This window comes from Onychostoma macrolepis, chromosome 06 (genome assembly GCF_012432095.1).
Source record: "Onychostoma macrolepis isolate SWU-2019 chromosome 06, ASM1243209v1, whole genome shotgun sequence".
In the NCBI taxonomy this organism is placed as follows: domain Eukaryota; kingdom Metazoa; phylum Chordata; class Actinopteri; order Cypriniformes; family Cyprinidae; genus Onychostoma; species Onychostoma macrolepis.
In genome coordinates, this window is record NC_081160.1 from 23,780,521 (window position 1) to 23,793,641 (window position 13,121).

Sequence of the window (13,121 nt, forward strand, 5' to 3'; positions counted from 1 at the left end):
GTCTTGCTGCATGACCCACGTTCTCTTGAGACTCTGTTCTTAAGCAGATGTCCTGACGTTTTCCTTTAGAATTTGCTGGTATAATTCAGAATTAATTTTTCCAGCAATGATGACAGGCTGTCCTGGCCAAGATGCAGCAAAACAGGCCCAAGCCATGATACTACCACCACGTTTCACAGATGTGATATGATTCTTAAGCTGGAATGCAGTGTGTTCTTTTCTCCGAACATAATAGCTTCTCATTTAAACCAGTAAGTTCTATTTTGGTTTCATCCATCCATTAAACCTTTCTCCAATAGTCCTCTGGCTTGTCCACATGATCTTTAGCAAGTAATTTTATTTTTGAAGAACAGTGGCTTTCTTCTTGCAACTCTGCCATGCACACCATGGTTGCTCAGTATTCTCCTGATGGTGGGCTCGTGAACATTAACATTAGCCAATCTGAGAAAGGCTTTAGTTACTTGGAAGTTACCCTGGGAACTTTTGTAACCTCGCAGACTATTACACGTTCTATTGTCTGACTGTGGATTTGTGGAGCCCAACTCTTTAGAGATGGTTTTGTAACCTTTTCTAGCCTGATGAGCAACATCAACTTTTTTTCTGAGGTCCTCAGTAATCTCCTTTGTTCGTGACATGATTCACTTCCACAAACACGATCAGACTTTGATAGATTCCCGTTCTTTGAATAAAACAGGTCACGTACTGACACCTGATAGTCATTGCACCGACTAAAAACACCTCTGCACAGATGGACTCTAATTTCACCTTTAAATTAACTGTTAATCCAAGAGATTCACATACTTTTGCAAAGCACAGATATGTAACACTGGATCATTTTTCTCAATAAATAAATAAATGACAAAGAAAATATTTTTCTCTTACTTGTTTGATTTGGCTCTCTTTGTCTACTTTCAGGACTTATATGAAAGTCTGATGATGTTTTGGGTCATATTTATGCAGAAATATAGAAAATTATAAAGGGTTCACAAACTTTCAAGCAGCACTGTAAGTCTTATTTTATAATTTATTACCACGGAAAATATTTGATATATTGTGAAAGACAACTGGATATAATACTTGAATGGTATAGGCTAAGGTTACCTTGACCTTGAAATCCATTAGTGAGACAGAGAAACATGTCCAGTACTATTAATTAGCTTGTTGTTGGGGCACAGGGCAGACAGAAATCACAGGCATTACCTGGCACAAAAGTGAGACAAATGAGCCCTGAACAGAAAACACAGGAAGCCTAAATAGGGAAAGCAATCAGGAAAACAGCTGGGGCAAATGACTCAATAATGAGGTGAGTGGAGTTTGGGGAATTGAATCCGGGAGATAGTGACCTCTGGTGGTGAGAGAGAGAAATAATAATATTGATAATACGGTCTGTACTATGACATACACTATGTTCACAAAATATATCTAGATGATAAATACTTTGCCAAACCACCACCCTTGCACAGCCACAAAGGTTTAAGACCAGAGCTTGGTGTTTGAAATAAAATACATGTACATTATTAATAAAAAATAGGCAAGGAAGCAAGCAGAACATTTTTCTGTTAACAATCAGAGACATTTTGAGTTTGAAGAGCCTGTAGAGTGATCTGTGTAAAATGCTGAACTTAAGTGAACTGATGGACTGGATTTATATAATAGAAGCATTAGAATGTTCTCATTTTATTGCCTTTCCTTCTTTTATAATTAAGACACATTGTGAATTTGTCTGATATTACAAAATTTTAAGTGAAGATAAAAAATAAACTAAATTCTTCATTATTAAACTTCAAAATGGCAAAAAAGAAAAATTAAAAAAAAACATGGTTGCATTTTTGTTCTAGTCAGTGTTAGTTAGAATAGTGTTTGTTTTCTTGGACTTTAGTCATCTTTTTTGGGATCTGGATTATCTCTCCAAATGCAGTAGTTGAGGCTTGTAGCGAGGCAAAGCCAGGCCAAGTATGGTACCATGAGAAGTGTTGCAGTGCGGCTGATGGGATACCAAGACACCATTGTGGCTGCCACTGTGCCAGTCAGCATCACTATCTCTATCATTGCCTGGATATGAAAGAAGAACAGAACACCATTATATTTAACCATATAAGACATTATATAAATTTTTTTGTGTGTTCATCAGAAGAAATAAATGTATACAGGTTTGGAATAACATTAGGGTGAGTAAATGAGTTTTCACAAAAATCTCTGATACTATCTCACGACTATATGCAGAGAAACTGTTTCCTGGTTTACCTCTCAAGTATTTTAACTGAAATAACAGTAGGATTTTTGAAACTCATGATAACATCCCACCAGTTTAATGTTGTGAGCGCCAAAGAAGATCTGGGTCCAGGCCCAATTAAGCACCAACTGCGTCCCATAGAGCCCCAGTGGTACCAGTGAATCCTGGGTGAAGCCTCCAAGCTCTTTCCACACAAGGTATGAACCGTAGCTTTAAAAAAAAGAGAAAATCATTTACACCATCTGGAGGTACCTTTAGTTACTCATTAACTTTTAAACCTAACTACAACTTTCTTCAAAGTTACTAAATGCATAAGTGCCAGATATAAACTATAGTAAGTGAGAAGTGTCTAAACAAACCCCATGCCAGTGTAGAGAGTGGTCCACACTATTGGGAAGGCAGCGTTAGGTGGCGTCCATGAGGGTTTGTTGAGCGTGGAGTACCAGGTCTTCACTTCCTTCCGTGTGAAGAAACCTCCAAGTATCGCACCAACGTGTGGAAGGGCAGTCAAACTCAGCATAGGAATCCACATCCTTTCAATGCAAAATGACAAATTAAGGTTGCCTAGCATTTACATTATGTAACACATTTGTTTTAGAGTATTTGCTCTGCACCCTTCTTGTCTGCAGGCCAACAGTAACTTAGGGCTCATTTGCAGTAAATAAAATTAGGACAACAGCCTTCTCTCGCAACAAATGTAATCGTACAACATTAGCTTGATGCAAGTCTCACATATAAATACAAAATATCAGTACAATATTAAAATATGATTATGGTAAACTACTGTTAGGTAAACTACAACCCGAATTCCGGAAATGTTGGGACGTTTTTTTAAATTTGAATAAAATGAAAACTAAAAGACTTTCAGATCACATGAGCCAATATTTTATTCACAATAGAACATAGAGAACATGTTACACTTTTTTCTACTAAATGAGCTCATTTCAAATTTGATGCCTGCTACAGGTCTCAAAAAAGTTGGCACGGGGGCAACAAAGGGCTGAAAGAGCAAGAAAGTTTGACAAGATTCAGCTGGGAGAACATCTAGCAACTAATTAAGTTAATTGACATCAGGTCTGTAACATGATTAGCTATAAAAGGGATGTCTTAGAGAGGCAGAGTCTCTCAGAAGTAAAGATGGGCAGAGGCTTTCCAATCTGTGAAAGAGTGCGTAAAAAGATTGTGGAATCTTTAAAAACAACGTTCCTCAACGTCAAATTGCAAAGGCTTTGCAAATCTCATCATCTACAGTGCATAACATCATCAAAAGACTCAGAGAAACTGGAGAAATCTCTGTGCATAAGGGACAAGGCCGAAGACCTTTGTTGGATGCCCGTGGTCTTCGGGCCCTCAGACGACACTGCATCGCTCATCGGCGTGATTCTGTCATTGACATTACTAAATGGGCCCAGGAATACTTCCAGAAACCACTGTCGGTAAACACAATCTGCCGTGCCATCTGCAGATGCCAACTAAAGCTCTATCATGCAAAAAGGAAGCCATATGTGAACATGGTCTAGAAGCGCAGTCGTGTCCTGTGGGCCAAGGCTCATTTCAAATGGACTGTTTCAAAATGGAAAAGTGTTCTATGGTCAGACGAGTCCAAATTTGACATTCTTGTTGGAAATCACGGATGCCGTGTCCTCCGGGCTAAAGAGGAGGGAGACCTTCCAGCATGTTATCAGCGTTCAGTTCAAAAGCCAGCATCTCTGATGGTATGGGGGTGCATAAGTGCATACGGTATGGGCAGCTTGCATGTTTTGGAAGGCACTATGAATGCTGAAAGGTATATAAAGGTTTTAGAGCAACATATGCTCCCCTCCAGACGACATGTGACAGGACAATGCAAAACCACATACTGCAGGTATTACAAAAGCATGGCTTCGTAGTAGAATTCCAACACCAAAACTCCAGAAACTCATAACCTTGATGCCCAGGGGCCTGTACCATGATGGTGGCTGAACAAACTCAGGGTTACAGGATTAGTTTTGAGTTGACAAAACCAAACCAGTCCAGTCCTGCTTTGTTGGTACCATGAAGCTGATCATCAACTTTCTCTGTCAACTCAGGCTTGATCCTGAGTTAATGGAGTGTGTGCACATGAAAGTGTGACATCAGTAATGAGCAGCCAATCACATGCCTTAAAACTATGATTCACTTCTTGTGAGAGAGTCAGTGCGAAGACTGAACAATACGAAGAATTTAAACACATTTACACAGCACGATCATGAAACGATCTATCTATGAAAGAGGAAAACTTAAAGAAAACATCTTACCATATAAGTGCAAGTAAAAGTTGTAAAGTTAGTTTATAGAGTTGATAATATTTATATAAAAACACTTAAAAATCTAAGCTCATATGCAGTCATGTTTAAAGCTACTGATTCTAAAACTTATTTATATAGCATATTATCTATATTATCTATATGTTTACATTGATTTTAAATAAAAGCTTAATAATTACTATTAAACTAAGCTGACTTGTGTAATGGATTAAGGGTATAATAATTATATAAATAATATAAAATAATTATAAAAAAAATAATCATCTCTAAAAATCAGATAATTTTATCTTTAAAAATGTTTTACTATGTAGCGTCCTTTAATTTGGAGTAAAAGAAACTGGAGGAGTGGCTTTATTGCGTCAGAGACATGTCACTTTTCAGTTTGAGATCTCTAAACCAGAACATAACCTGCCCCGGAGGAGGTTATCTGTGGAGCATAAGTTACTATGGTGATGAACACTGCTAAAAGCCAAACCACTTACATGGTACCAAAAACCCAGAGTTGGCACAAACTAAACTGAAACTTACCTGGCTAGCCAGCTAAACCGGCTTCATGGTACAAGCCCCAGACGTCTTCAAACTGTTTTGAAAATAAGAGGAGATAATGATAATACACCATGGTAAACATGCCCCCGTCCCAACTATTTTGAGACCTGTAGCAGGCATCAAATTTTAAATGAGCTAATTTTGTGCATAATATTGTAAAATTTCTCAGTTTAAACATTTGTTATATTATCTATGTTCTATTGTAAATAAAATATTGGCTTATGTGATTTGAAAGCCTTTTAGTTTTCATTTTATTCAAATTTAAAAAACGTCCAAACATTTCCAGAATTCGGGTTGTAGCACAACAAACTAATATAATAAAAAATAGTAAACATAGATTTTAACAGTAAAGTTGAACAGCTGTCCAAAAATATTTTAGTTTTCGGACATGCTATCCTACACGATCAAAACGTTGTCTGTTTTAAATTAAATTGTGTGAACTTCTAACAATTTGTTAAGAATTCATGATTTAAAACAAATAAAGTTTTGGTTCATTGCCAGTTCAGTTTGTCCTTCCGTGGAACACAGCGGTAAAGTTAGTCTGACGTTTAACATTCATTAGACATTTGGGTTTTTTTACCAATTAAACTCCTTGTGGCTGTTATGTTTTGAGCCCAAACTAACTCAGATAGACATAAATATATGCCCTTTATGTTGCACAAGGCTTAATTTCTAAAAAAAAAATAAAATAAATAAAGTGAAAAAAATAACCATTTAATTTAATTAAACAATTTAACTATGTGACATTATAATACAAAACCAATACTAAAATGTTCGGAAAAACATCCCTGTTATTGCACAATGCTCCGTTTTTGGAATTAGCCTACCATTTTATGTGTTTTATAATAATTTTACAAGGCTTGGTTTTTCAGATTATGCCTTTATTGTTTTTATATACAGTACTGAATCCATATTTTTCAAATGCTTAATATACTGTACCCACTTAATTTCAGTAAACTCTGACACTGTTTGAAATAAAGGCATCATATCAACTGTAAACATCTCTAAATAATATTCCCTATGCACAACTTTGGTTTTCAGAATATTAATCAGTTTTTTTAGACAGTACTGAACCCATTTAAATACATTAAACTTGAACACCATACACACACACACACACACACACACACACACACATGTCTGGTTTGCTATCCTTGTGGGGACTCTCCATAGGCGTAATGTTTTTATACCGTACAAACTATATGTGCTATTGCCCTACACCAACCCTACACCTAAACCTACCCCTTACAGGAAACTTTGTGCATTTTTAGATTTTAAAAAAAACACCATTTAGTATGTTTATTAAGCCTTTTGAATTACGGGGACATAGGCAGTGTCCTCATAAACCACCTTCAAATTGTAATGCCTCTGTCATTCCCATGTCATTATACAAATTTTGTCCCCGTAAACCACAAAAACCAGTATACACACACACACACACACACACACACACACACATGTTTGTTTTTGTGAAAAGTGGGGACATCCCATAGGCGTAATGGTTTTTATACTATACAAACTGTATATGCTATTGCCCTACACCAACCCTACACCTAACCCTACCCCTTACAGGAAACTTGTGCTATTTCAGATTTTCAATACACTCCATATAGTATTAATATTCTGAATAGGTTTGATACTTTTATCTCAAAAGGTGTTGGAGTTTAATTAAGTTAAGTAAGTAACGTTACAGCATATTAAACATATGAAAAATATGGTTTTAGTACTGTATATAAAAACAATAAAGGCATAATCTGGAAAACCAAGCCTTGAATAATATTCTGAATATTTTACAGTCGTTTTGATACCTTTAATGGTGTTGTCGTTTAATGGTTTATATTATTGCATACATTGAAAGTTGTAAAATTATTATAAAACACATAAAATGTTAATTCCAAAAACGGAGCTTTGTGCAATAACAGGGATGTTTTTCCGAATGTTTTAGTATTATAATGTCACGTAGTTAAATTATTATTAAATTAATTTTTTTAAATTAATCTAAAATTAAGCATTGTGCAACGTAAACGTTGCACACTGAGTTAGTTTGGGCTCAAAACATAACAGCCGCAAGTTTAATTGGTAAAAAAAAAAACAACAACAACAAAAACGAATGTCTAATGAATGTCAAAAGTCAAACTAACTTTACCGCTGTTGTGGGAACGACTTCACGCACGTATTGTACGACTCACAAAACTGTGTTTGTTTTATATAAGTTAGTGATGAGAACGTCGCAAAGACCCAAATAGATTTGTTTTCTTGCAAATAATGTTAAACAGCATGACGGGTTTGCATAATGTTAGTCACGCGCTCTGCAGAACATTATTTAACGCGCTATGCTGAGGGTGGAAGTTTGTTCACAAATTCAAACGACGGACTAATAAGAGAAAAAGCGAAGCAATTTGCCTGTTGTACTAAATATCAACGCTGCTGTCGTTACCTGAAGTGACAGGTCGAAGCGCTGTTCGATGTTATGTGAAGAGAGACGTCTCGATGGCCTTCTATGTCTGGAGTGATCTTGAAATCATGATATAATTTTGTGTAAACGACGGTGGGCGTGCATATTATGGGGTTAGATCTCTGCCACAATTCTGAGCGCGAAAGATAATATTTTGAGCTCGCAAAAGTGCATTTTGCACGCGCGCGAACTGAGTTTTGTGGAGAAAATGTTCTTCTCGCAAAGAAGAAAGTACTTTGAGCGAACGAAAATCAATTTTGCATTTAAAATACGTTTTTGGATGTGTGCAGACCTTTTCTTTTGCGCATGCAACATTTCACTAGCTTGCTCCCCTGATGCCCGCCCTGCAGTGCTCTCTAAACGACGATCAGTGTTGCCATATTGGAAATGTCCAAGTATTGTACCAGAAGCTCAAAATTTGCGTATTTGGAAGACAATTGTCATACACAAGTCAAACATACAGAATACAGCTATTTATCTAAACCAACAACTTTTTGACACAAACTGCAAATTACCACAATAGATAACGGCGTATGGTGTCTACACTGAACGCAAGCGGTACTACAAAATACTATAGAACCACTAATCTATATAATCTCTATTACAGACATACCTGTCATACCTGTTTTTTTGAGGAAGTCTCCCGTATTTCACACCCATCAACCCACCCCCCTCACGTTTTGTTATTTCTCCCGGGAAACTCCCGTAATTCGTATGACCCAAATCTAATATGAATAATCACATCAATATTTTATTCCAAGGCTGTACAGTTGCCAGATCTTGCATGAAACGCATCACCCAACACATCACCTCACACAATCGACACAATACACAAATTTCAAACCATTTGTGACCTCAATCTGGCAACCTACAACCCAGTTGCACTGTAGATTTCTGGCAAGTATAGACGCGGGAAGTTGAATCTACCATCAGTGGTAGAAATGGAAGGAGAAGAGTCAGGTGGTGCTCCAGCGAAGAAAAAAATATTAGTGTAAATTTAACAACAGCTGGACGGAAGAATTTAATTTCTTGTCTCGAAGCCATGTAAACAACGCCCACGCCTTTTGCAAAGTGTGTTGCACTCATTTTAATATCGGACACGGTGGGAAAAACGACATATATCAGCATCATAAATCACAGCGGTACATTCGTGCAGCCGAGGCACAGAAGGGCAAAACATACTATAAACATGTTAATGTTATGTACAATGTTACAATGTAATTTGTTCCACAGTGTTTAACAGTTTAACAGTGTTTCTGTTTAATTAATAAAAAATAAAAAAAGTAAAAAAATAAAAAATTATATATATATATATATATATATAAACAGTTCTAATATTTATTTATTAATTAAATATTAATTATTATTTTTATTAATAATTATTTACTATGTATGTACTTATGTTTGCAGTTAACATGCATCTTTTCTTCTCCACATGTTTTTTTCTGACTCTGCTGACCCACTGAGCATTTTGCTGTTCAATGGTCATGTCTTAACTTTGCAATTTCTAGTATTACATTAGTTTTGAATATTTCTTCGGCGTTTAATAATTTTTGACTTTCAGTCTGAGTTAAATATCTTTTTTGGCTCATTTTATCTGTAAAAGAAAACCTGCTTAATAATTATGCACATCTGAATATAAGGCATTTTTTTCACTTCCACATTTTCTCCACAAAACTCAGTTCACGCGCGTGCAAAATACACTTTTGCGTGCTGAAAATATGATCTTTCGCGCTCAGAATTATGGCAGAGATCTAACCCCATATCAAGTACAGGCTGCTCTCATGTAGAAACAATACAACTGAAACGCTGGCCACCAGAGAGAGGCATGTAAACAGCTGCCGCTTCTTCCTGGTGTTGTGAAACGATCACAGCATAGTAATGCTTGAATGGTGTGTTCAAGAAGATCATCGCGGCGCTGCGCTGGAACAGATGTCAGTTTTGAAAATTAGCTTTGACATATTATGTGTCAAATATCAATTGACTAAGAGAGCTGCCAAAATCGATGACGAACCATTTACTGCCTCAGAGACGACAACAAAACCCTGTCACTCACAATAAAATATATAAATATCTGTTGTGTAATGTGTGTATATGTATATTTACTGAATAATGTGCAGATGTGAATATTATATGCAAATGAAGACGAAGATCTTATGGAAAATGTATATTCCCTTGTTTTGTCTGGGTAAGAGCACCAAGGAAACGTGCAAACATGCAGAATGCAGACTACAGACCATGAACATGACTCCCTGTGTAGTAGCGGTGTGCGGTATCTACAATCTAAAGTATATAAAAAAGGCATGTCCCTGTTACACTTAATGTTTACACTAAGTGCAAATAGCAATATCTGTTTACAGCTAGATTTTCTGCTATTTATACTTATTGCAAACAGTGGCGATTATCTGCACCTCAGTATTGTAGTGCATTATAAAACAGTATGCAGTAATAACATGTTGAGTGTAAATTATAATTTTAATTCCAATTATTAAATGGATGTCACCTTATTGGGACAATAAATCCCTCCCTACACCTACCCTAACCCTACCCGATAAAGTTCAACTTTTAGATTATTTCCTTCATTAATACATGCCTTTCCGACGTGATGTCTGATTTGAAAAGGTAGGGGGAAAAGGTACAAAACGCAGATTCGAATCCGGGTCGATTGCGTCAAACATGACTTCAACACGTATTTCACCATCTGCGCTACTGGAGCTATTACGCGACAACTGTCTTCTGTAATGCTTTGTAATCACACGTTGGTGGGGAGAGTTAGTGTAAATAGCAGCGGCTATGCACTTGTAGACACTCCGTTTTTTATTTGTGAACTGATGCTCAGCTGTTTTTTTAAATAGTCAACTTATTTTCGGGTCATCGTCATAGAAGCCCTGTCACAAAAATTGTCACAGGCATGAAGATACATCTTTAATCATTTCATCAAGCTGAATTGACTGACTAAGTCATCACGTTTTCAAGCCATTTCATGTTTCATTTTGACATGACACAAAGCAGTGATATCTAAGCGGGAGAGTTTCTCACTTACTTTATAATTAGTCAATAACGCCATCATTTTCCTCATTCAAAACCGAGAGCTCGCGCGAAAACAAGAGGCGGGATTTACCGCATGAACCAATCACATCCAATCATAACCGATAATATCCAATTATAGAGCGATTCATCTCAATGAGCCTCCAGAAATGTGACGGCACGCTTGCTTTGGGGTCTCTGTTGTAAATCCATGTACTGAAGGGAGGCAAGCCTCTGCTGTAACTTAACCTGCGCGGGTGTCGCTGTTGGACAGTGTTGTTTTATAAAAACGAGTGACTTTTAGACTTTTAATGTCATATTTAGTCATATTTGCGCTGTTTTATTTTTGTAATATCGATTATTTTCTCATCCAATTTTGAGGAGAGGAGAGACTGCCTCCCTTGCCTCCTCGGAGGAAACGCCCCTGCTCTGTAGGATACTTACATGTGTTTAATAGACTGTTTCTATGAGAGATAAAGTAACCTATTTGTTATTAAATTCTTCCCCAAACCATTTTTTTTTTTTTACCTGTAGACAAGTAACATATAATGTACACTAGCTATTAGAAATTTGCAGAGCCTTATTATTATTGTGATTCATTCAAAACACTACTTTATGAAAATATGCACAATAGGCTACTGTGTATCACAGTTCCTTGGTAAACCAAAATTGACATTTCCTCAGTTATTGTTTTAGATTGTTTATTCGAACTGGATGTGGTCATTTAGTGGTCAAATATGTAAAAAAAAAAAAAAAAAAAAAAGGAAGACAGACAGAAAGAAAAGCTTAATAAATAAAAAACAAATGGCTTTATAATTTATGCTATGTGATTATTTTGTGAAAGCAATTTCTGTTAATTAAAATTCAATTATATGGATGTTTGCAATCAGCCAATCTCAGAAAACACACTTGTGCTTTGGTTTAACCTCATGACTGAGAATTAAATTTTAGATTTATTTTTTTTTAAATGAAATAAAACTATGCATATAGCTACAACTGATATAAAGATATTTTAGCATAATTATTATTATTATTCTAACTCCTTAAAATGGTTTATGCAAAACATTAAAAATAAAAAATATTAAATGTTGAACATGCAATAATTAAAAAACTTTTAGCAAATGTACTCTGTATATTGTCTCTATCTGCATGTAATACTTTTGTATTTTTCTGAATTTTTGTTTGTATTTGAACTTTTCTAAGAGAGTGTGCAGCCATTAAACTAGCAACTATGATATCATAAAAGGAATGTTTCAACATACTAACAGCAGATGAGAATATTGAAGGCTAACTGGGCTGCTAACAATTTCAAATGAGCACTTGTGTCTTTTCTGATATGAGAGAACGAATTGTTTCACAAATATATACTTTTCAATGAATTCCTACGACTACTCCCAGCCTGAGCCAGGGAACGAGATGCCTTCTTGCTCTCCACCACCTCAAATATGCCAGAATAATGGTAAGAGGACATGATTTCCTGCTTGAACTGGCTGATTTAAACCAAACAAATTATCAGTGAGTGATTGTTAGTTCAAAACAACTTTCTGTATTAGTAAATTATTAAATAAAGAATAAGTTATTTTGTAAGCTAATTAATTATTTTTAATCTTATATGAATTATGATTATTAATAACTTTTTTGGAATAACATGTTTCTTCAATGTATCTACATTGATAATTTAAATCTCACTGAATGATTTTTGCATGTTATGGCATTGTGTAATTTTAAGGACCCGCCATGACTGAAAATGACTTCATGGCACCTCCATGCCCACTACCATCTCCACCTCCTCCCTCACAGCAGTATAGAGCAGAGGTGCCATCTAACAGCCACAATATGGCCCTTCCAAGATCTGACGCAATTGAGACCCCATCTGGTGTTATCACACCTGAAAGTAATTTCTCAACAAAAATATCACACCAATGCAGTTTATCAGCACAAAGGTGAAAAAGATACTGGGTTGCTTGTTATGTTTTTTATATTTAGATTTGATCTGGGATCCCCCAAATCTACAGGAGTTTGGTCCACTGAAATTATTAGGTGTTTACAACCTTCCACCGCCCTTCTGGCCTGCCAGCTTAAAGGATAAGGTGAAGAATCTTGGCATTAATGTGGATGAGACAAACAGAGCTGATGACAGCAGCAACATGAAGAATCCATCCTTCTCTGTGCCTCATAATACATTTGAGGAGCTTCTTAAGAATTTGGATTTCTCAACACCTTCTCCTCACGCAAATGAGGATATGTTTGAAATACCAGGCCTCTCTGTTGATGCATACAATGAACAGACTGATGCCGTCATAGAGCAAGAAGAGGACAAGCTCAATCCTGATGTCATCACTAGCCACAACATGGAAGCTGCAGCCTTTGATTCTGAGGAACTTCTGTCTTATGTTACAGGCTCAAAAAAGAGAAAGTGGACTATTTTCTTTGACAATGACTCCTCTTCTGCTCCTGACGAAAGTTCTGCCATGTTTGATGATTTGGAGCTCTTTGAGCCTCCACACGCTGAGCCTCAACTGGATTCTAATGAATATGTTGAAGACTTTTTCACTACTCTTTATAGTGCTATCTT

The 13,121-nt window shown here is 36.2% G+C and overlaps 1 protein-coding gene across 3 annotated transcripts; it reads right to left on the reverse strand.

Moving 5' to 3' along the window:
* Positions 1 to 1,010: 1,010 nt before the first annotated feature.
* On the reverse strand, positions 1,011 to 10,581 carry LOC131542138 (translocator protein-like). 3 transcript variants are annotated; one of them, XM_058778502.1, is made up of 5 exons: positions 7,502 to 7,603; positions 5,047 to 5,098; positions 2,593 to 2,766; positions 2,305 to 2,443; positions 1,011 to 2,052 (listed from the first exon to the last, which is right to left on the reverse strand). In XM_058778502.1, the coding sequence occupies exons 3-5, from the start codon at positions 2,763 to 2,765 to the stop codon at positions 1,876 to 1,878; spliced, it is 489 nt and encodes a 162-aa protein (XP_058634485.1). In that variant the 5' UTR covers position 2,766; positions 5,047 to 5,098; positions 7,502 to 7,603; the 3' UTR covers positions 1,011 to 1,875. The 3 variants fall into 3 exon arrangements, with proteins under 3 accessions (XP_058634485.1, XP_058634487.1, XP_058634484.1); XM_058778504.1 differs by lacking the exons at positions 5,047 to 5,098; positions 7,502 to 7,603 and adding an exon at positions 10,563 to 10,581; XM_058778501.1 differs by lacking the exon at positions 5,047 to 5,098 and having other exon boundaries at positions 7,502 to 7,648.
* Positions 10,582 to 13,121: the final 2,540 nt, after the last annotated feature.